We start from the raw sequence: 24600 nt of genomic DNA on the forward strand, positions 1-24600 counted from the left end.
AGTCTAGCTGAGGAGCCCAGGCCATAAAGAAGAATGGGCACATGAGCAGGGCTGGATTTCCCATTGGGCACAGTAGGCACGTGACTAGGGGCACCTAAAAATTCAATTTTTGCCAGGTCCCAGTACGAGTGGGGCCAGAGTCGGCTGAGTGAGAGACAGCCCCATGCAGCTCTGCTGGATCGCTCCTCGCTCAGCCCAGCAGACACAGTCACCTCCCAGTCGGGCTGGTGAGTGGAGTCGGGGTGCAGAGCAGGTCTCTGGGGGGTTGTGGAGAGGCTCTGGGTAGTGGGAGGGATTGTGGAGGGGCACTGGGCAGTGGGGGGTGCGGGAGGTATGCGTGGAGGGATGCCTAAAAGTTTAAAATGGCAGTACCCCCATTGCCCGCAATGGTTAGGAGCTCCGAGCCACTGTGAGGGTACCCCACAGTTCCCGTCTGCTGCCAGGCAGCGGAGACTCCTGGTGCTCCCCGCCAGAGGTGGATAAGGGGTTTGTGGGGCTCTGGTCCAGAGCATGTGGGGGACACTCCCCACCCCTTACACCTGCAGTCCCTCCCAGCCCTGCTGGGGAAATGGGGTCAGAGCATGGGGGTTTGCCCCGCCTCCCCCCCCCACCCCACTACTCCTGCTGGGGAGAGGGGTCAGGGTGCAGGGGGCTTCTCTCGCTCCCCATCAAGAGCTCCGGGTGGGTGGGAGGAGTGGGGCAAGCCCCCGCGCCCTGAGCTCGCACCCAAGCAGGAGTGCCGGGGTGGACAGCAGAACAGGTCAGGGCACCAGAGCACCCATTTTTCCAGGGGCCCCTAGTTGACCAGGACCCCTGGGCATGGGCCCCGTTGGCCCAGTGACTAATCTGCCACAGCTCCCAACTGCCCGGATCTCCGAGCTGCCACATACGGTGGGGGGACCCTGCTGCTCCTGGCTGCCGTGTGGGTGGGGGGGGAAGCCCCGCTGCTCACAGCCTCCGTAGGCAGTGGGGGCCCAGGAGCGCCAAGTCATGGGTGGCAGGAGACTCTGGAGCTCTGAGCCCCTGGGGGGGGGGGGCTCAGAGCCAGGGGGCCCCACAGCTGCCCAGACACCAGGGAAGGTGTGCGGACCCTGCCTAGGGGCATGCAAGGTGTAAATCCAGCCCTGCACATGAGGAAACCAAACAACACCCATTTGGCCCACAACTGCATTTTGAAATCAAAATATTTTAGTTTTCAGCTGAATATTTCAATGAAAATTCAAAATTTTCCACATAAAGCAAACAGTGCAAAGAAAAATGTGTTTAATCAAATACCCAATTTTCTGTCAAAAAGCAGTTTTGATGGAAAGTTTTCAAACCCAGATCCTCTTTCCAGAAGCAGACTAGCTGAAGTTGTACCTGAGTTCCAAGGATTATTACAGGTGGCCCAGGGAAGCACAGCAGTAAAGGAGCTGAACAGGTAGAAGATAGCCCAAGATAGGATGACGATGTAGTAGATATTCTGATAGGATTCGATGACTTGTGAGGCGTATCCAATTCCTAAGAGGGAAAGTGACAGGAGTTACAAAATGGCCCCAGGCTAGCCCCAAATATATCAGACTTTAGCTTCAAATAGTGCCATAGGCCGTCCCACAGGAGTTGCGGGCAGGGCAGATTAATGAGCAATTTGGTTCACCAAAGAATCCTGTAAGACTCAGGTTGAGGGTGGGAGATCCAGATGTAGTTCATCATGGTGGAGAAATCAGAAATAAAAAGGGTTTTCACTGCTAATTACATCCCACACCCAAAGAATGGGGCCAGAGCAAAAGCATAGGGTCAGGAAGGTGGTGGAATCTCCATCCTTATTGGTTATTAAAGCCCAGCTTGACAAAGCCCTGGCTGGGATGATTTAGTTGTGGTTGGTCCTGCTTTGAGCAGGGGGTTGGACTAGATGACCTCCCGAGGTCTCTTCCAACCCTAATCTTCTATGATTCTAGGAGGTAGCTTCTAATCCTGGCTCTGCCAATATTAGCAAATGCCACTCTGAGCAAATCACTTAATTGTTCTGTGCCTCAGTTTCCCCCTCTGTAAAATGGAGATCATAAAACTTCAGGTATCAGGGGGTAGCCGTGTTAGTCTGTATCTACAAAAACAACAAGGAGTCTGGTGGCACCTTAACAACTAACAGATTTATTTGGGCATAAGCTTTTGTGGGTAAAAACCTCACTTCTTCGGATGCATTTTTACCCATGAAAGCTTATGCCCAAATAAATCTGTTAGTCTTTAAGGTGCCACCAGACTCCTTGTTGTTTTTATAAAACTTCAGGATAGTTCTGAGATTAATTCTCTGCGGTTTTAAAGTAGAGCTGTCCAGAAAACAAGAATTCCATTTCACAAAAAAAGTCCAGGTTTTATCATTTATTTTTGTTCTGCTTCAGAACAAGAACTAGACCTTTTGAAATTTTTCACACAAAAACCCATGAGACGCAGAAATTCCATCGTGGACCCAAGAAACCCATTCATTGACTCACCTTCAAAGAGAGGGCAGATCTTCCTCCAGGCGGTGACCCCTCCCTGGCTGGTGTACTGTCCTAACGCTGTCTCCAGGAAGAACACTGGGATCCCACAGGTGAAGAGGAAGATGAGGTAGGGGATAAAGAAGGCACCTGCAGAGAGAGAGAGAGAGAGAAGCAGCAAATGGAAGAATCTTTACTACTCGACATTATCATCATCACCCATTACCAGGTACACTAACAAGCGAGATGTACCATCAAGGCTCAGGTAAACACCCTGGTATGTAAATGTCTAACTGAACTAAATGGACCTGGTGGGCCTGCAAAACTGTGCAGATCTTGCAAGAGAACAGCCTCTCAGCTTTCTTCTTCTTGTCCTGGAAATACCACAAGCACCCCCGTCCTCGTGCTATTTCAGCACTTCTGCGTCTGGTCCTGGCCAGAACCTGGAAGAGCAGAATGGCAAGAAGACCAAAAAAAAGCCACAGAAAATAAACATTGACTATACTTTTCCAGCCCTTAAAACCGGTTTGAGCAAAGGTTTGGGACGATAAAAGGAAATCTTATTGTATGCAAACTGGGTCCTCCTTACCCAGCAGTCACAGGACAGCTCTCTCCAGTTGATTCTAAACTGCTGCGAGGGTCTTGGTTTAGTCTCCAGCCTTTCCTTCTCCCATCTCCTAATTTGCCTTTCCAAAGAGAGCAGCTGGACTCCACACTTCAGAACCCACCCACCCCAGTCTAATGGCAGACATAAGGCAGGCAAATACCATTCTCCTGGTTGAAACAACAGCCCTCAGGGCCTCATCAGACACAAGGAACAAATGATAAGTGAATATATTCCCATCCTTTGCCCCAGTCCTCTGATAAAAACACAGATGTTTGGAAGAAAGATTTGGGCTCCTTCTCTCAAAAGCAAATCTGGTTCTTCTTAGATCTGTTTCTCCCTTGCCAGAATCAGTCATGCAGACCCACATTCCTTCCCATTATGGATAATTAACAATTGGGTCTAAATAAAGAACATTTCTCCTTGTTCTTATGCCAATAATGTTAAAATAAAGAGCAACATCAAAATGTTCCCTAAACACGGATGTATTATAGTTGCAGGGGACGTAAGGCCAGCAGACCCTTCACATCTAGACAGGATCAGTCCAAGTTCATGAAGTAGGAAACATAGATCCCGTACATATTCAGCTAAAGGCAGCTACTCCTTTCACAGCCACATAAAAGACCTTCTGTCAGAGTTCTTCTGAGACAGCAGTATTATCCAGTACTTGATTAGATGAATCCTTAGGGAGATCCCATACCCTGTTTTCTGATTCTGATCGTCCTAGTGGCTGATCAGTGTAATCAATAATCATTTATAAGAGTGCCACCTTACATTTATAAAGCTTTTTCCGTTCTGAAGTTCCCAAAGTGCTAGCCAGGATACCAGGGTTAACATCTATTTTTGCAAAAAATGACATGGACGCTTTCATGACTGTACAAGTGGTCAGCCGACCCCCAACACAATTCTGAACCATTGGGTCTCAATGGGAAGGGTGCTTTGTACTAGAACGTGAAAACCACTTTCTGCAGCATCTTGAATTTTCTGTGGTAGTCTCCCAGCCAAGTTTTGCCCAGACCTAATTGTGGTCAGTTTGAGAGACCTAACAAGATCACAGCCTGATATGTTACAGCTACATTAGAAATAATCATTGAGGCAAATAATTTAGTAATTTTTAATGCAACAGAAAGTATGCAAGTAGCCTTTTCAGTGACACTGGTCAGGATAGACACTGCAAGGATTATCAATCCTGATACTCCTGTTTCACCTGGCAGAAGAGACCCAAATGCAAGGTCACTGTGACCTGGCTTTTACTGACTGGGAAGTCAAAGGGGGAGTGGTATATATGACAGTAAACATTATCTCAGGACCTGACCGTGGAATGGGAGCAAAAGGTGTGTTCTTAATACCTTACAGGACTATATTATTTTAGTTTTCCTCAATAAACCAAAGTCCAACCATTTTTATAAACAAACTGGTGATGTTCAATTATCTTCCCCGCCCTCCTCCCCCCCCCCCCCCCACTCTCTTTCATTTTACGGTCACTAGAGAATCTCATTTTTAACCATGTAAAAGATCTTACTGCAGTTTTACTGGACTAAGGAATTAAACAAGTCACACAAGAAGCAGCAGTGAAGGGGGATGAACTCTTTCTGTGGGAATGTTTCCCCTGGCCAGGGGTTACCTACTTATCGATCTATTACCGGGGAAGAGGTAGAAGTGTCCTTTCCTTTCTCATCCTCCCAGGCACACCCTCCTGAAGCTCCTCAAATTCATCTTTACCCCTGGGACAAGTGCCTTGCCCTTTGGCTTTGAAAATCCGGTGACCTTACTCAGTTTTAGAATTCTCTGGGGACAACACACCTCTGTTTGGATAAGTGTTTTTTCCTGTCAGGTTTACCAGAAATACCAAAGTACTGTGAAATCATGGGCCAGTCAGGCCTGAAGGGTGGGTTTAGTGGGGACAGGAGCATCACCTGGCTCACAGAACATACAGGATAGGGGGGCAGTTGCCCAAGTGCCCTTGAGGAGGAGCCCAGGCCCTGAAGGAGATAACAGCAACAAAGTGTTTTCCCCTGCCAGAAGATCAGCTGTGATCAGAGAGAGCTTGGGAATAGCTGGGAGGAGGGAGAATGCATGGGGGCTGGGAAGGAAGGGTCCCAGGGACTGTTGGGTGGGGGAACTGACAGGGTGGGTTCCCAGGCGGATGGAGCCCCCAAAGGTTCTGATAATTCAGCTGTATTTTAGATAAGCATCTCACCTGTTGGCTGCCTCTACAAATGGCAAACCTAGAGGTTCATCCATTATTAAAACGGGGAGCCTACTGAAAGCTGGATTGCTCCTCTCCATCTGGCAGAGCTACTCTGAGCATCCACCTGTGGAGTGAGATTTGTCTCCCACAGCTCAGCTTACCTCGCTGTGAGATTGCTTCACTGGAGGTACGGGGGGTGGGCGTGCTCTCTATGTATGGGCGTGTATATATGAACGGATGAAAGTGTCTGCTCTGGTGCTCATATTCCTGGGCCAGCATCTCACATAAACTGGGCTTTTATGGACTTACCACCTCCATTTTTGTAACAGAGATAAGGGAATCTCCAGACATTGCCCAGGCCGATGATCTCCCCAGCCATGGAGAGCATAAACTCCATTTTATTATTCCACTGGCCTCTTGGCTCCATTTCTGGCTTCTCCTTTTCGAGCAGCACCATGCCCCCATGGGGCTCAGCCTCCACAGATGCTTTACTCTCCAAGGCCCAACAGAGCAGGGGAAACTGGGAGGGAAAACAGAACACAGACTGTAAGAAGCTGTTACAGGACACACAGGTGAAATGAGCCTGGAAGGGACTCAGCCACCCAATTGGACACATTTGTATTGTTGTGACAGAAGCCTCAGCTCAGGGCAGTTCCCAGCGTAGTCCAGGGAAACTCCATCTGAGAACTAGCTGCACCATGGAAGGGCTGTTCCTTAAAAGTTGGAAGCAAATTGATTCGTCAGCTGAAATGGAATCCTGGCCCCACCTTCATCTCCACCTCCCTTTGACTAGACCTACCTCATCCCCATCCTCTTATTCCCAATAGCCTCCCTGTCGCTGATGACAAAAACTTTTTAAAATGTCAGGGCCGCCCAGAGGGGGGGGCAAGTGGGGCAATTTGCCCCAGGCCCCGGACCCCACAGGGGCCCCCACGAGAATATAGTATTCTATGGTATTGCAACTTTTTTTTACAGAAGGGGCCCCCAAAATTGCTTTGCCCCTGGCCCCCTGAATCCTCTGGGCGGCCCTGTTAAATGTCCGGATATAATTTTATGACCAATAATTCCAGGAAAGGGAAAAGCAATCAAAGTAAATGCTGTGGGGAGATACATTGATCAAAACATCCATGGGGATCAGGAAGAATTCCCGCAGAGTGTGCAATATTGTACAATTGACCAGGTGAATTACAGGGTGTTTGCCTTCCTCTCAAGTAACATACCTGATACTGGCCACTGTCAGAGGCAGGATAGTGAATTTGATGGATCAAGTGTCTAAACAAGTATGGAAAATCCTATTGTCCTATTTCCAGACATTGCCAGGAGTCCTGAATTACTATTTTTGACCCACTAGCCAACACAGCTTATTACATCATAGCATGTCATGGAAGCAGAATGTAAACACACTCCATTGACCTAAGTCTCCCTCAATAACAAGAGAAAAAAAACAGTTACCTACCTTTCATAACTGTTGTTCTTCGAGATGTGTTGCTCATGTCCATCTCATTCTAGGTGTGCATGTTCCCATGTGCGCGGCCGTCAGAGATTTTTGCCTTAGCGGTACCTGTAGAGCTGGCTGTGGCGCCCTCTGGAGTGCCGTGCTCATGCCGCTATATATCAGGCACCGCTGACCCTATGCCCTCTCAGTTCCTTCTTGCCAACAACTCTGACAGAGGGGTAGGAGGGTGAGAAATGGAATGTACATGGGATGTTAGATGGGGCGGGATCTGAGTTACTACAGAGAATTCTTTCCTGGGTGCTGGCTGGTGAGTCTTGCCCACATGCTCAGGGTTTAGCTGATCACCATATTTGGGGTCTGGAAGGAATTTTCCTCCATGGCAGATTGGCAGAGGCCCTGGGGGTTTTTCGCCTTCCTCTGCAGCGTGGGGCACGGGTCACTTGCTGGAGGATTCTCTGCACTTTGAGGTCTTTAAACCACAATTTGAGGACTTCAGTAACTCAAACATAGATTAGGGGGTTGTTACAGGAGTGGGTGGGTGAGATTCTGTGGCCTGCGTTGTGCAGGAGGTCAGACTAGATGATCATAATGGTCCCTTCTGACCTTAAAGTCTATGATTCTAACACATCTCGAAGAACAACAGTTACGAAAGGTAGGTAACCGTTTTTTCTTCTTCGAGTGCTTGCTCATGTCAATTCCATTCTAGATGACTCACAAGCAGAATGAACGGAGGTGGGCTCAGAGTTTAGAGTCTCACAGCTTGCAGCACTGCTTTGCCAAAGCCAGTGTCATCTCGCGCCGGCTGGATCAACACATAATGTGACGCGAACATGTGGACAGACGACCAGGTCTCTTGGATCTCTTGGATCGGCACATGCTCCAGGAAGGCAGTTTATGACGTCTGCACCCTAGTCAAATGAGCCATCACGATCACTGGCGGGAGCACCCTTGCCAGCTCGTAGCAATAGCGGATGCAGGCCGTGATCCAAGATGAGATTTTCTGGGCTGACACTGGGCAACCTTTCATCCTGTCAGCGACAGCAACAAACAACTGTGTTGACTTACAGAACGGCCTTGATCTATCAATGTAGAAGCCCAGCGCCCTTCTGATGTCCAAGGTATGCAGCCTGCTCTCCTCATCCTTTGCATGAGGCTTTGGACAAAGAACTGGTAAGTAAATGTCCTGACCAGTGTGGAACTGGGAGACAACCTTCGGCAGAAAGGCCAGGTGTGAACGCAGCTGGACCTTGTCCTTGTAGAAGACCATCCAGGTATAGGGCACCAACTCCGTGGGTGCTCCAGCCACTCGGGGAAGAGGCGGGGCCGGGGTGAGGATTTGGGGAAGAAGTCCAATAGGGGCAGGGAGGGGGCGGACTTAGGGCGGGGACTTTGGGGAAGGGGTTGGAATGGGGGCGGGGCATGGGCGGGCCAGGGGTGGAGTCGGGGCGTGGCCAGGGGGCCCGAGCACCCACCCGCACCGGGAAAAGTTGGCACCTATGCGTCTAGGGCGGCTCCGACGTGAGCATCCTGATCTCGGACACCCTATAGGCCGAAGTTATAGCAACCAAAAAAGAGACCTTCCAGGAGAGAAGCAGGAGGGAGCAGGAAGCCAAGGATTCGAAGTTGGGGGCACATGAGCCTGGACAGCACAAGATTCAGGTCCCAAGGGGGGACCGGGTCTCGTACATGCAGGTAAAGGCGCTACAACCCCTTCAGGAAGCTCCCCGATATGGGATGGGTGAAGACTGACCCGCCTCGAAGCAGAGGGTGGAACACCAAAATGGCCACCAGGTGTACCTTGATCGAAGATAGAGACAGACCCTGGTGCTTAAGGTGCAGTAAATAGTCCAGGATGTCCTACAGCACAGCCTCATCTGCACGAATGTGTTGGTCCGTGGCCCAACACATGAACCGCTTCCACTTTGCCACATATGTGGCCCTGGTGGACGGTTTTCTGCTGCCCAGCAAGACCTGCTGGACACCAGCAGAATACCCCCATTCGTCCGCACTTAACCATGCAGCAGCGAAGCCGTCAAGTGCAGCAACACCAGGTTCAGGTGCAGCAGGTTGCCATAGTTCTGTGACAGGAGATCCGGTCGAAGAGGCAGCTGCAGCCGGGTGGCTGCCGAGAGACTCAGCAGCATGCTGAACCAGTGATGACGAGACCACGCCAGGGCTATGAGAATGATCAATCCTTTGTCTTGCTTTACCTTGAGCAGGACTCTGTGTATTTCCAGCACTGGTGGGAAGGCGTACATGAGCGCTCCCGACCACAGAATCAAGATAACATCCGACAGGGAGCCCTTGTCCCTGCCCAGCAGAGAACAGAACACGTTGCACTTCTTGTTCTGTCTGGACACGAACAGGTCCACCTGGGGAGTCTCCCACCTGCAGAAGATCAGACTGACCACCTGTGGATGAAGTGACCATTCATGGCGAGATGAGAAGGTCCTGCTGAGGCGATCTGCCAGGACGTTCTTGGCTCCGGGCAGGTGGGTGGCTGCCAGATGAATGGCATGTCGCACACAAGTCCCAGAGGCTGAGAGCTTCCTGACAAAGGGCCGAAGACCTGGCTCCGCCCTGCCTGTTGATGTAGTACATCACGGCTGTATTGTCCGTCAGGACCTGCATCACCCTGCCCTTCAGGTGGGGCAAGAATGCCTGACAGGCCAGGCAAACCACTTTGAGCTCCCTCACATTGATATGAAGGGCCAATTCTCTGTGAAGCCAGCGGCGCTGGGTGCTGAGCTCACCCAGTTGGGCTCCCCAGCCCAGGTCTGACGCGTCTGAAACCAAGGTAAGCGACGGAGATGGGGACACAAAGGAAACCCCCTGCAACACCAACTCCCGATCCAGCCACCAGTCCAAGGACGAAGGACGTGGCTCTGCAACATGACCACTCGGTCCAGGGTGTGAGTTCTGGAAATATAGACTGAGGCCAGCCATGCCTGCAGAGGTCGTAGATGAAGATGGGCATGGTGGACCACGTATGTGCACATGGCCATGTGGCCCATCAGTTGCAGGCACATGTAGGCTGTGGTAAGCGGATGGCTTGAGGCGGGTGCATACCCAACGAGCGAAGGGTAGCCCTGGCGTCCTTCAGCCTGTGCAGTCTGGTGTCTGTCTGATCCAAGAACAGACCAACTCCATCAAAGGGGAGGTCCTGGATCGCAGCCTGCATCTCCTGGGAGAGGCCTGCCGTCTGGAGCCAGGAACTACATCACATGACCACCGTCGATGTGACCACCCTTGCCACTGAATCCACCGCGTCCCAGGCCATTTTCAGGGAGCATCTGGCCACCACGGTGCCCTCTTCCACCAGAGTGCCAAACTCTTGGGCCAATCCCTGAGGGAGGGATTCCTGAAACATTTTGAGACCGTCCCAGAGATTAAAATTGTTTCGGCCCAGCAGGGCCTGATGATTCGCCACCCAAAATTGCAGGCTGGCGGTAGAATAAATCTTTCTCCCAAATAAATCAAGTTTTTTAGTGTCCTTATTTTTGGGAATTGAGGGTGAGGGGGAACCTGCTTGTCCTTTTCATTGGCCGTAGAAACAACCAGCGAGCCAAGGGGCGGGGGGGCATAAAGGTATTCAAAACCTTTGGCCAGCACAAAGTATTTTTTCCCGGCTCATTTCAAGGTGGGTGGAATGGACGAGGGGGTCTGCCACAAAGCCTTGGCTATCTTGAGGACCCCCTCATGCACAGGCAGTGCGACTCGGCCGGGCGTAGAGGCCGAGAGGACGTTGAGGATGGTGAGCAGCGAGCAGCGGCCCCCAGGAGCCGGCCAACAGGGCTGCTAACAGGGGAGTTTAAGTGGGAGTGAGTCTCATTGGAGGAGAAGTGCTTGTATGTGTAGAGGCCTGTAGGGGCAGTGTGCTGAGCCCCGAGCCCTGAGTAGGGGCTCCGCCCTGATTAGGGGGCGGAGCTTGGCTGATTAGGGGGCCTATAAAAGAGGCCTCCCAGCCGAGCAGCGGCCCTAGCAGCGAGCAGCGGCCCCCAGGAGCCGGCCAACAGGGCTGCTAACAGGGGAGTTTAAGTGGGAGTGAGTCTCATTGGAGGAGAAGGTATCTGTACTTGCGTCTGTCTTTGTAGTGCTTGTATGTGTAGAGGCCTGTAGGGGCAGTGTGCTGAGCCCCGAGCCCTGAGTAGGGGCTCCGCCCTGATTAGGGGGCGGAGCTTGGCTGATTAGGGGGCCTATAAAAGAGGCCTCCCAGCCGAGCAGCGGCCCTAGCAGCGAGCAGCGGCCCCCAGGAGCCGGCCAACAGGGCTGCTAACAGGGGAGTTTAAGTGGGAGTGAGTCTCATTGGAGGAGAAGGTATCTGTACTTGCGTCTGTCTTTGTAGTGCTTGTATGTGTAGAGGCCTGTAGGGGCAGTGTGCTGAGCCCCGAGCCCTGAGTAGGGGCTCCGCCCTGATTAGGGGGCGGAGCTTGGCTGATTAGGGGGCCTATAAAAGAGGCCTCCCAGCCGAGCAGCGGCCCTAGCAGCGAGCAGCGGCCCCCAGGAGCCGGCCAACAGGGCTGCTAACAGGGGAGTTTAAGTGGGAGTGAGTCTCATTGGAGGAGAAGTGCTTGTATGTGTAGAGGCCTGTAGGGGCAGTGTGCTGAGCCCCGAGCCCTGAGTAGGGGCTCCGCCCTGATTAGGGGGCGGAGCTTGGCTGATTAGGGGGCCTATAAAAGAGGCCTCCCAGCCGAGCAGCGGCCCTAGCAGCGAGCAGCGGCCCCCAGGAGCCGGCCAACAGGGCTGCTAACAGGGGAGTTTAAGTGGGAGTGAGTCTCATTGGAGGAGAAGGTATCTGTACTTGCGTCTGTCTTTGTAGTGCTTGTATGTGTAGAGGCCTGTAGGGGCAGTGTGCTGAGCCCCGAGCCCTGAGTAGGGGCTCCGCCCTGATTAGGGGGCGGAGCTTGGCTGATTAGGGGGCCTATAAAAGAGGCCTCCCAGCCGAGCAGCGGCCCTAGCAGCGAGCAGCGGCCCCCAGGAGCCGGCCAACAGGGCTGCTAACAGGGGAGTTTAAGTGGGAGTTTACAGGGGGAGGTGGAAGGGGAGGCAGGTGGGCGCGGTGGTCGGTGTGCTTTGTTCCCTCAGAGGCTGCAGGCAGAGACCACAGCAGCCATGAGCCAGGCAGCAGGGGACACAATGCAGATGAAAGCATGTAGCAGCTGCGGTATGTATATAGTCCTAGCAGGTGCACCTGATCAGAGGTATGTCTGTATGAAATGCCGCCTACTTGCCCTGTTAGAGGAAAAGGTTCGGGGGTTGGAGATGCAGGTAGAGACCCTGGTAGAGTTTAGAAGGGGGTTTGAGCAGCTAATGGAGCAAAGGCAAGGGGTGACTGAAGGGGAATGCTCGGGGGTGCAGGTGGAAGCGGGGGCTATGGTCTGTGAGGGGGGAATGTCGGGGGGAGAACAAGAGCAGTGGAAGCATGTGACCGTGAGAAGCAGGCCAAGGAAAAGGAGGGCTAGTGAGGGGGAAATAGAACTCAAGAACAGGTTTGGGTGTTTGGCTAACGAGGAGGGGACGCAGCAGGTGGTACCTGATGGTGGGAGGCAGAGGAAGAAAAGAAGGGCAGCTAGTCCAATACACAGGGGGGAGGAGTTGATGGAAGTAGCATCAACACTTGGCCCCGGGAGGATACAGGATGGCAATAGGGGGACTATAAGGGAAAATAGAGACAGACAGGAGTTACGGCCGCAGGGAACAGGGGATAGATTGGTAGATTGCGCTGCCCCCAGGCAAAGGCAGGTTTATGTGATTGGGGACTCCTTACTGAGGAGGTTAGACAGGCCTGTGACCAGGGCGGACCCGGAAAACAGAAGGGTGTGCTGTCTGCCGGGCGCTAAGATACGGGATGTGGACCTGCGGTTGAAAAGGATCCTAAAAGGAGCGGGTAAGAACCCCTTGATCGTCCTTCATGTAGGAACGAATGACACGGCTAGGTTCTCGCTAGAGAGAATCAAGGGAGATTATGCCAGGCTGGGGAAGACGCTTAAGGAAGTCGAGGCTCAGATTATCTTCAGTGGGATTCTGCCTGTTCCTAGAGAAGGACAGCAAAGGGCAGACAGGATTGTGAGGATAAATAGCTGGCTAAGGGAGTGGTGCTATAAGGAGGGCTTTGGGATGTATGGCCACTGGGAGGCTTTCGGGGACAGACAGCTGTTCTCGCGGGATGGACTTCACCTGAGTAGGGAAGGAAATAGACTTCTGGGAGGGAGGCTGGCTCATCTCATCAAAAGGGCTTTAAACTAGGAACTTGGGGGAGACGGTTGGGAGATGTCCAGTTGATCTCCACGCCAGATTCCAACACTGAAAAAGAGGGCGAGGAGAAAAGCACAGATATAGGTAGGGGTAGGGAATTGGACATAAGAAGGAGGGGGCAGATGGACACTACTGGGTCCGTACCAAAGTGCATAACTAATGGGAGAAAGGATAGACAGCATATGGTAAGATGTTTATACACCAATGCGAGAAGCCTAGGTAACAAAATGGAGGAATTGGAGCTCCTGGTCCAAGAAATGAAACCTGATATCGTAGGAATAACCGAAACGTGGTGGAATGGTAGTCATGACTGGAGTACAGGTATGGAAGGGTATGCGCTGTTAAGGAATGACCGGAAAAAAGGTAAAGGTGGGGGTGTGGCATTGTATGTCAATAATGAGCTAAAATGTAAAGAAATAATAAGTGATGGAATGGATAAGACGGAGTCTGTCTGGGCAACAATTACACTGGGTAAAAGAACTACTAGAGCCTCCCCTGAGATACTGCTTGGGGTGTGCTATAGACCGCCGGGATCTAGCCTGGATGCGGACAGAGAACTATTTAATGTTTTTAAGGAAGTAAAAACTAATAAGAGCTGTGTGATCATGGGGGACTTTAACTTCCCAGACATAGATTGGGGAACAAATGCTAGTAACAATAATAGGGCTCAGATGTTTCTAGACGTGCTAGCAGATGAATTCCTTCATCAAGTAGTAGCTGAACCGACGAGGGGGGATGCCATTTTAGATTTGGTGCTGGTGAGTAGTGAGGACCTCGTTGAGGAAATGGTTGTAGGGGACAACCTTGGCTCGAGTGACCATGAGCTAATTTGGTTTAAACTAAATGGAAGGGTTAACAGAAATAAAACTATGACTGTGACTAAGGTTTACAATTTCAAAAAGGCCAACTTTAATAAATTAAGGCAACTACTTAGGGAAGTGGATTGGGCTAACATACTTAGAGAGCTAAAGGCAGATGAGGCCTGGGATTATTTCAAGCTGAAGTTGCACGAGCTGTCCGAGGCCTGTATCCCGAGAAAGGGGAAACGGTCAGTAGGCAGGGGAATTAGACCCAGCTGGATGAGCAGGCGTCTCAAAGGGGCGATTAAGAAAAAACAGAAAGCGTACAAAGAATGGAAGAGAGGAGAGATCGGCAAAGAAACCTACCTTATTGAGGTCAGAGCATGTAGGGATGCGGTGAGAAAGGCCAAAAGCCGTGTAGAGTTGGACCTCGCGAGGGGAATTAAATCCAATAGTAAGAGGTTTTATAGCCATATAAATAGGAAGAAAACAAAGAAAGAGGAAGTGGGGCCACTGAAGCTTGCAGATGGAGTGGAGATTAAGGACAATCTAAGCATGGCACAATATCTAAATGAATATTTTGCATCGGTGTTTAATAAGGCTAATGAAGGGCTTAGGAATAGAGGGAGCGGGACAGAGGGGAATAAAGGAGGGGCAATTGACATTAAAGTATCAGAGGTGGAAGCCAAACTTGACCAGCTAAATGGGACTAAATCGGGTGGACCGGATGATCTTCATCCTAGAATATTGAAGGAGCTGGCGCGAGAAATTGCAAGCCCCTTGGCGATAATTTTTAATAAATCTGTAAACTCGGGGGAGGTACCGATGGACTGGAAAATAGCTAATGTGGTTCCTATTTTCAAGAAGGGGATAAAAAGTGACCCGGGTAACTACAGGCCTGTTAGTTTAACTTCTGTAGTATGCAAGGTCTTGGAAAAAATTTTGAAGGAAAAAGTAGTTAAGGACCTTGAGGTGAATGGCAATTGGGACAAATTACAACATGGGTTTACGAAAGGAAGATCGTGCCAAACCAACTTGATCTCCTTTTTTGAGAAAGTAACAGACCTTCTAGATAAAGGAAATGCGGTGGATCTAATTTACCTAGATTTTAGTAAAGCGTTTGATACTGTGCCGCACGAGGAATTACTGGTTAAATTAGAAAAGATGGGGATCGATATGAAAATCCAGAGGTGGATAAAGAACTGGTTAAAGGGGAGACTGCAGCGGGTAGTACTGAAAGGGGAACTGTCGGGTTGGAGGGAGGTCACCAGTGGGGTTCCTCAAGGTTCGGTTTTGGGTCCGATTTTATTTAATCTATTCGTTACTGACCTCGGAACCGAATGTAGGAGTGGGCTGATAAAGTTTGCGGATGACACAAAGTTGGGAGGTATTGCCAATTCGGAGAAGGATCGGGATATTTTGCAGGGAGACTTGGATGACCTTGTAAATTGGAGTAACAATAATAGGATGAGATTTAATAGTGGGAAGTGTAAGGTGATGCATTTAGGGATGACTAACAAGAATTTTAGTTATAAGTTAGGGACGCATAGGTTGGAAGTGACGGAGGAGGAGAAGGACCTCGGAGTCCTGGTTGATCGCAGGATGACTATGAGTCGGCAATGTGACGTGGCTGTGAAAAAAGCTAATGCGATCTTGGGATGCGTTAGGCGAGGTATTTCTAGTAGGGACAGGGAGGTGCTGCTTCCGTTATACAAGGCACTGGTGAGACCTCATTTGGAGTACTGTGTGCAGTTCTGGTCTCCTATGTTTAAAAAGGATGAACTCAAACTGGAACGGGTACAGAGAAGGGCCACTAGGATGATCCGAGGAATGGAAAACCTTTCCTATGAAAGGAGACTCGAGGAGCTCGGTTTGTTTAGCCTAACCAAAAGAAGGCTGAGGGGGGATATGATTGCTCTCTTTAAATATATCAAAGGGATTAATACCAAGGAGGGAGAGGAATTATTTCAGCTTAGTAGTAATGTGGATACGAGAACGAATGGATATAAACTGGCCGTGGGGAAGTTTAGGCTTGAAATTAGACGAAGGTTTCTAACCGTCAGAGGGGTAAAATTTTGGAACAGCCTTCCGAGGGAAACGGTGGGGGCAAAGGACCTCTCTGGCTTCAAGATTAGGCTTGATAAGTTTATGGAGGGAATGGTTTGATGGGATAATGTGATTTTAGTCAAATAGGCATTAACGGGCCATCGCGGGTAAAATGAGAGTCCGGCTGTAGAATCTTGCCTGTATGCTCGGGGTTCTGCTGATCGCCATATTTGGGGTCGGGAAGGAATTTTCCTCCAGGGTAGATTGGCAGAGGCCCTGGAGGTTTTTCGCCTTCCTCCGCAGCATAGGGCAGGGGTCGCAGGCTGGAAGATTCTGTTGTGGGTGAGTCAGCTTTTGTGGCCTGCATCATGCGGGAGGTCAGACTAGATGACCATATTGGTCCCTTCTGACCTTAAAGTCTATGAGTCTATGAGTCCTCCTGCTCCGCCATCTCTTGCACCTCAAGCCCCAAGTTCTCGGCCAGACGCCAGAGAAGGGCTTGATGCTCCCGAAAATCATTTGGCGAGCTAGCTTTAGAAAGTCCCAACAGCGCCTCATCTGAGGACAATGAGGAAGACTGGACTGCCAGTGGGGGTACTGGGGTCTCAACCACCTTTGGAGAAAGAGGCTTTAGGGTGGGCTCAGGTTCATCTGCCCCAACCTCAGAACGGCCTTTCGGTACTGGGTGCAGTGCGGGTGGGGCTGCTGCCCGCTGTTCTGGCGCAGCCACCGAGGAGTGATGTAAAGGAGGCATCGTCACACCCTGTACGCCCCACCGGCTCCAATACAGCCACTGCGCTTGCCACTGGCCATGCTGCCATTGCGGTGCTGCCAACGAGGGAGCGGGCTCCTATGCCCAGCCACATTGATGAGACCGTAGCGATGGGCTGAACTGGCCCTCCGTACCGGAGGAACCACCTTCCAGCGACCAGGGAGGAGCCGTCAACGCCTGAGTTTGTTTGCTGGTCGTGCCTACCGGTGACCGTTACATGGGCGTAACTGAATAGTAACTGCAGCGTGGAGAGGGGAACTGGTGCTGGGATGAGGAACGTTCGCATCATGCCAGTGATCAGGATCAACGTCTAGAGGACAACTATCGAGACAGCGAACGGTGCCGGGAAAAGTAAAGGGAGCGTCGGCCCCATGCCGGAAAGTAGCGCCGCGGGGATCTGGAAGCTCGCCTGGACAACCAGCGACACAATTGGTATCTGCCTCGGGACTCTTGACACAGCAGCAAAGATCGACACCTTCTGTCCTGCGACCAACTTTGGTCCCGTGTTCCCTAAGGGGTCTTAACGGTGGGTTTGCCCTCTTGGGGAGCCTGAGCCGGGTCCTGCAGCACCAGGGTAGTCAGCGGAGCAGATGGAGACCTGGGCGATCTCTATGCCGTGGGAGCCTGAGCTGACAAAGGTGCAGGCAGGAGTGCGGGTCCCATATCACTCCCAAGAGTCAGTGATGGACCTTTCAGGGGGCTGGGCGCCCCAGTCAGGGAGGGACAATCATGTGGCTCTGGAGCAGTCTGGTGGGCAGGTCCGAGTTGCTTGATAGATGACCCCAGGCCTTCTTGCTCGGTGCCGGGGAGCACTTCCTGGTCTTCTTCTTCGGCACTGGCGATGGTGAACGGTGCCGGGAGGAGTCGGGTGCTGGTGGTGCGCTGTGCACAGAGGCCAAGGCACTTGGTGCAACCTGCCCAGATGGCTTGGAAGCTGGGTGGAGGGCGGACTCCATCAGGAGAGCCCTGAGGAGGACGTCCCGCTCCTTCTGGGTGCGGGGTCGAAAGTTTTTGCAGATCCGGCACTGCTCCTTAACACCTGACTCTCCCAGGCACTTAAGGCAGCTGCTGTGGGGATCACTCACAGGCATAGGCCTGCTGCAATCCGAACAGGACTTGAACCAAGTCGGGCATAGGGGCACCAGTTTAATAATACTGTGTAGGGCCCCATAAATCCTAAGGATGGCCCCAGGGGTGGGGGGATCCTTACATGATTTGCATTAAGCGCAGATTTCTAGACAGAGATTCAGCTGCGACTGGCTCACGGGAAAAGTTTCAGCTAATGAATTATCCCAGTGAAATCCTAGTCATGGCTAAAGCTCATTTGTGGAATCATGGAACAGACTTTGCCCAGAGTCCTGGTCTCTCGGCACCAAAGACGGGTCCAAGTTGCAAAGTGAGGATCAGGAATCAGCTCTAGGGTTTCCACTATTGCCAACCCCAAGGGCCCAAAAATCAGGAGTCCGGCCAAGGCAAACACTCGTGATATTAGCATAAAAAACATGATTTTTTAAAAAATACATTTGGGGATTTTTTGTATTTACTTTTTGGTTTGTGAGTCTTTAGGATGCACTCAGGTCACATTTTCAAGCTTTTCTCCACAACTATGAGAATTAGAGAATTACGTGAGAATTAAGCTCTTTCTTTCTTTCTCGCTCTCTTAGTTATGTATTTATTTTTTACAATCACAACGCCTCCAGGGGCGGTCAGAAAAACAACAAATATCATGAGACTCATGAAAAAATCATGGGGGGTTAGAAAACATGTGTCACGGTTCACCCCACTAGAGACAGGCCTGAGCCAGAAAGCTCAGACCTACAGCTGGATCCCAACATCCCCAAAGGTAAGAGAGGCTCTGGTGAGGGGGTCAAGGCTGTATCCCTACTTTGAACTTTAGGGTACAAATGTAGGGGCCTGCATGAAGACTTCTAAGCTTATCTACCAGCTTAGCTTTGGTCCGCTGCCACCATCTTAAGAATTCCCTCCCTGGGAAGCCTTGAGAAACCTTCACCAATTCCCTGGTGAATACAGATCCAAACTCCTTGGATCTTAAATAAGGAGAAATTGACCCTTCCCCCTTCCTTCCTTTCACCAACTCCTGATGAATACAGATCCAAACCCCCTTTGGATCTTAAAACAAGGAGAAATCAATCAGGTTCTTAAAAAGAAGGCTTTTAATTAAAGCAAAAGGTAAAAATCATCTCTGCAAAATCAGTATGGAAAATAACTTTACAGGGTAATCAAACTTAAAGAGCTCAGAGGAATCCCCTCTGTCTTAGGTTCAAAGTATAGCAAACAAGATAAGCACTCTGGTAAAAGCTACATTTACAAGTTGAGAAAAACAAAGTAAATCTAAGACGCCTTGCCTGGCTTTTACTTACAATTTTGAAATAAGAGAGACTTGTTTAGAAAGATGGGGAGAACCTGGATTGATGTCTGGTCCCTCTCAGTCCCAAGAGCGAACAACCCCTTAAACAAAGGACACACACAAAAACCTTTCCCCCCCCAAGATTTGAAAGTATCTTGTCCCCTTATTGGTTCTTGGGGTCAGGTGTCAGCCAGGTTACCCGAGCTTCTTAACCCTTTACAGGTAAAAGGATTTGGAGTCTCTGGCTAGGAGGGATTCCATAGCACTGTACACAGGAGAGCTGTCACCCTTCCCTTTATAGTTATGACACGCCCCCCAAATCACAGATAGTGTTGGACGTCCGGTTCCACACTGGCTGTGATTTCTTCCTGGAGCTCTAGGAGAAAACAGAGTTAATAAAACACATGTACCTTTAGACATATTACTGATTATATAAAAACTAACAATATGTTTTATTTCAAGAACAATTGTTAACCAGTTAACTCTGGGAAACTTTCCCAGGAGAGTGCATCAGCCACTTTGTTAGAAGCTCCCGAAATGTGTTGTATTTCAAAATCAAAATCTTGGAGAGGTAAACTCCACCGAAGAAGTTTTTTGTTATTTCCCTTGGCGGTATGAAGCCACTGTAGCGCAGCATGGTCTGTTTGTAGTTGGAACCGCCGTCCCCAAACATATGGGCGTAGCTTTTCCAGCGCGTACACAATGGCGTAGCATTCCTTTTCGCTGATTGACCAGTGGCTTTCCCTCTCAGACAGTTTCTTGCTGAGAAACACGACAGGATGGAATTCTTGATCCGGTCCTTCCTGCATTAAAACTGCTCCCACGCCTCGCTCGGACGCATCTGTGGTTACTAGGAACGGTTTGTCAAAGTCTGGGGCCCTTAGCACAGGGTCAGACATGAGTGTTGCCTTAAGCTGGTTAAAGGCCTTTTGACACTTATCAGTCCACTGAACTGCATTTGGCTGTTTCTTTCTGGTTAGGTCTGTCAGCAGGGCGGCGATTTGGCTGTAGTGTGGTACAAATCGCCTATAATATCCGGCCAAGCCTAAGAAGGATTGGACCTGTTTCTTTGACTTTGGAACCGGCCACTTTTGGATAGCATCCACTTTGGCCTGTAGGGGATTTATAGTTCCTTGACCCACCTGGTGTCCCAGGTATGTCACTCTGTTTTGGCCTATTTGACACTTTTTAGCCTTAACAGTTAGTCCTGCCTGCCGGATGCGCTCGAAGACTTTTTTCAGGTGCTCCAGGTGTTCTGTCCATGAATCAGAAAAAATGGCCACATCATCGAGATAGGCAACGGCAGATTCTCCCAATCCCGCTAAGAGACCATTTACAAGTCTTTGGAAGGTGGCGGGTGCATTTCGCAACCCGAAAGGGAGTACATTGAATTCATACACCCCTGCCTGGGTGACGAAGGTGGACCTTTCCTTAGCGGGTTCATCTAGTGGTACTTGCCAGTACCCCTTGGTTAAGTCTAAAGTAGAGATGAATTGGGCATGTCCCAATTTCTCCAATAGCTCATCTGTGCGTGGCATTGGATAGTTGTCAGGACGAGTTACAGCATTTAGCTTACGGTAGTCCACGCAAAAGCGTATTTCCCCATCTGGTTTGGGAACTAGAACCACTGGAGATGCCCATGCACTGGTAGAGGGGCGGATTATACCCATCTGTAGCATGTCCTGGATCTCCCTTTGTATAGCCGCTTGGGCATGAGGTGACTCCCGGTAGGGTGGGGTTCTAATTGGGTGAGCATTACCTGTGTCAATGGAGTGGTATGCCCGTTCGGTCCGTCCTGGAGTGGCTGAGAAAATCGGTGCAAAGCTTGTGCACAGCTCCTTTATCTGCTGTCGCTGCAGACGTCCCAGGGTCGTGGAGAGGTTCACCTCTTCCACGCCACCATTCCTTTTTCCTTCATAGTACACACCGGCAGGCCACTCCGCGTCATCAGTTTCCTGGGCTGTAAACTGGCAAACGTTTAATTCTCTAGAATAAAAGGGCTTAAGAGAATTAACATGGTATACCTTAGGCTTTATGTTGGAGGTGGGGGAGGCTATGAGATAGTTAACAGCTCCTAGGCACTCCTGGACCGTGAATGGTCCTTCCCACGACGCTTCCATTTTATGGGCCTGGAGCGCCTTTAAGACCATGACTTGGTCTCCTACTTTGAAGGACCGTTCTCTGGAATGTTTATCATACCAGGCCTTTTGCTCTTCCTGAGCATCCTTTAGGTTTTCTTTAGCAAGGGCTAAAGAGTGTCGGAGGGTGTTTTGTAGGTTGCTTAAAAAGTCTAGAATGTTAGTTCCTGGAGAAGGCGTAAACCCCTCCCATTGCTGCTTCACCAACTGTAATGGCCCCTTAACCTCGCGGCCATACACAAGTTCAAATGGTGAAAACCCTAAACTGGGATGTGGTACAGCCCTGTAGGCAAAAAGCAACTGCTGCAACACTAGGTCCCAATCATTGGAGTGTTCATTTACGAATTTACGTATCATGGCCCCCAAAGTTCCATTAAACCTCTCCACCAGACCATTGGTTTGATGGTGATGAGGGGTGGCAACCAAGTGATTCACCCCATGAGCTTCCCACAGGTTTTTCATGTTCCCTGCCAGGAAATTAGTTCCCGAATCTGTAAGGATGTCGGAGGGCCACCCTACCCTGGCAAAAATGTCTGCTAATGCCTGGCACACACTTTTAGCCTTGATGTTGCTTAAGGGTACAGCTTCCGGCCATCGGGTAGCAAAATCCATGAAAGTCAGGACGTACTGCTTTCCTCTGGGTGTCTTCTTTGGGAAAGGACCCAGAATATCCACAGCTACTCGCTGAAATGGGACCTCAATTATGGGTAGTGGCTGGAGAGGGGCTTTAACCTGGTCTTGGGGCTTTCCCACTCGTTGGCACACCTCACAAGACCGGACATAATTAGCAACGTCCTTGCCCATTCCCTCCCAGTGGAAGGACTTCCCCAACCGGTCTTTGGTTCTGTTCACCCCAGAATGGTCTCTGGGATGATCATGGGCTAAGCTCAAGAGCTTTACCCGATACTTAGTCGGAAATACCAACTGTCTTTGAGGATGCCAGTCTTCCTGGTGCCCACCAGAAAGAGTCTCCTTGTATAAAAGTCCTTTTTCTACAACAAACCGGGATCGGTTAGAAGAGCTGAGAGGCGGTGGGGTGCTCCGTGCCGCCGCCCAAGCTTTTTGAAGGCTGTCATCTGCTTCCTGCTGGGCCTGGAACTGTTCCCTTGATGCTGGAGACATCCGTTCCTCCTTGGACTGTGGACTGGGGCTTGGTCCCTCTGGAAGCGATGCAGGTGCTGGGGCTTTTTCCATTGACTGTGAACCGCTGTCCGCTGGTGCACTATGTGGTATTTCAGGCTCTGGCTGAGCCTCTTGGGTAGGGTTATCTGCTGCTTCCACCAGTTTAGGCTCGCTGGTGCCCTCTGGCATTGGAGTTGTAGACGGGGTTGCAAGCGCTGGACTCAGTGCTGGCAATGGTTCTGGTGCTGGTTGCGTTGCCAGTTCCGGTTCTGGGACTGGCTTTGGCTGGGTCTTTGGGATTGGATCCACTACGGCTGTTGCAGTCGTTGGCAGGGGATCCGGTTCCACCACCTTTGTTTGGGTCTCTGGTAACACAGACGGGGTCCTGGTGGACGGCTCAGGAACAGGGATGGGGGTGAAAGCTTGCTTAGCCTGGCTGCGGGTGACGATTCCCACCCTCTTGGCTAGCTTCACATGGTTGGCCAAGTCTTCCCCCAGCAGCATGGGAATGGGATAATTGTCATAGACTGCAAAAGTCCACATTCCTGACCAGCCCTTGTACTGGACATGCAACTGGGCTGTAGGCAAGGTTACAGACTGTGACACGAAGGGTTGAATTGTCACTGTAGCCTCCGGGTTGATGAGTTTGGGGTCCACTAGGGATTGGTGAATAGTTGACACTTGTGCCCCAGTGTCCCTCCAAGCGATAACCTTCTTTCCGCCCACTCTCAAGGTTTCCCTTCGCTCCGAGGGTATGAGAGAGGCATCTGGGTCTGGGGATCTTTGGTGTGATTGGGGTGTAATGAACTGTAATCGGTTGGGGTTCTTGGGGCAGTGAGCCTTTATATGCCCCAGTTCATTACATTTAAAACATCGCCCTGCTAAGGTATCACCGGGGCGATGTTGGTTGATGGAGACTGGTGTGGTGGGGTGAGAAGGCGTCTGGGGTTTCCCTTGGGATGTGGGTGGGGCCTTGGGTTGTCCCCGGTGATAAGGTTTTGTTTCCGCTTGCCCCTTCTGATATTCGCTCCAACTGCTACTAGCTTTTTTCTTTTCTGTCACCTCCACCCATTTGGCTCCAATCTCCCCCGCCTCGGTTACAGTTTTGGGCTTCCCATCTAGGATGTACCTTTCTATTTCCTCCGGAACACCCTCTAAAAACTGCTCCATTTGCAATAGGAAGGGCAACTCTTCCGTAGATTTAACATTTGCTCCTGATATCCAGGCATCCCAATTTTTCCCAATGTGGTAGGCATGTCGGGTAAATGACACATCAGGTTTCCACCTTAGGGCTCTGAACCGCCGACGGGCATGCTCAGGTGTTAGCCCCATTCTGATTCTGGCCTTGTTTTTAAAAAGTTCATAACTGTTCATGTGTTCCTTAGGCATTTCAGCCGCCACCTCTGCTAAGGGTCCACTGAGCTGCGGCCTCAGCTCTACCATGTACTGGGTTGGAGGGATGTCGTATCCAAGGCAGGCTCTTTCAAAATTTTCTAAGAAGGCCTCAGTATCGCCTGCCTTGTAGGTGGGGAATTTCCTGGGATGGGAAGTGGTACCTGGAGAGGAGTTGTTAGGATGGTCTGATGCACCCTGCCTAGTCCTTGCTGCTTCCAGTTCCATCTCTTTTTCTTTCAGCTCCATCTCTCTTTTATGGGCCTCCTGTTTGGCTTTTTCTTCTCTTTCATGGGCCTCCTGTTTGGCTTTTTCTTCTCTTTCATGGGCCTCCTGTTCAAGTTTTTTAATTTGAAGCAGTCTTTGATGTTTTCTTTCATTTTCTTCTGCTTCTAGTTTGGCCAGTTCTATTTTGTTAGCTGCTTCTTTGGTAGTCATTTTCCTGTTTTCTTGTGCTGGGTCACACCCTCTGCAGTTGACTGAAACTGGGATGTATTTAGCTCAGGCTCCTGCTGAGTGCTGCTGAGTTAACAGAGACTTTCTAACTAGCTACTTCCGAGGATGTAAAAAGAAAAAAAAAACAATTCAGATTGTAAATTACCTTTACCAGATCAAAGTTTGCTCACTTATTGAACCGTTCTCTTAACAAAGGACCTTGTTAAAAAAACTTAACACCTCTGCCTTCAGGCAAGGAGAGATAAGATATGCATCTACCTTCAGCTCTCCTCTCCACGCAGCTAGAAGGAAAAAAAAATCTCTTACTGGCTTTTGGGTTTAAAACGATCCCATCGCTGTGCCAACATGTCAAGGCTGTATCCCTACTTTGAACTTTAGGGTACAAATGTAGGGGCCTGCATGAAGACTTCTAAGCTTATCTACCAGCTTAGCTTTGGTCCGCTGCCACCATCTTAAGAATTCCCTCCCTGGGAAGCCTTGAGAAACCTTCACCAATTCCCTGGTGAATACAGATCCAAACTCCTTGGATCTTAAATAAGGAGAA

At 50.4% G+C, this 24600-nt stretch overlaps 2 protein-coding genes across 2 annotated transcripts in view; both read right to left on the minus strand.

Annotated features, from left to right (window-relative positions):
- Nucleotides 1-5708, minus strand: part of LOC135882997 (sodium- and chloride-dependent betaine transporter-like) — a 45190-nt gene extending 39482 nt beyond the window's left edge. The window contains exons 1-3 of the mRNA XM_065410024.1: nt 5561-5708; nt 2472-2606; nt 1360-1500 (exon numbers count right to left, since the gene is read on the minus strand). Coding sequence (XP_065266096.1) covers nt 1360-1500; nt 2472-2606; nt 5561-5708 — 424 coding nt within the window. The remainder of the gene's footprint in view (nt 1-1359; nt 1501-2471; nt 2607-5560) is intronic.
- Nucleotides 5709-8716: 3008 nt separating this feature from the next.
- The window catches only part of LOC135881580 (sodium- and chloride-dependent betaine transporter-like), a 99714-nt gene continuing 83830 nt past the window's right edge, over nt 8717-24600 (minus strand). Inside the window, exon 14 of the mRNA XM_065408271.1 lies at nt 8717-9207. Coding sequence (XP_065264343.1) covers nt 8717-9207 — 491 coding nt within the window. The remainder of the gene's footprint in view (nt 9208-24600) is intronic.

The sequence above is a fragment of the Emys orbicularis genome, chromosome 1 (genome assembly GCF_028017835.1).
Source record: "Emys orbicularis isolate rEmyOrb1 chromosome 1, rEmyOrb1.hap1, whole genome shotgun sequence".
Classification (NCBI taxonomy): domain Eukaryota; kingdom Metazoa; phylum Chordata; order Testudines; family Emydidae; genus Emys; species Emys orbicularis.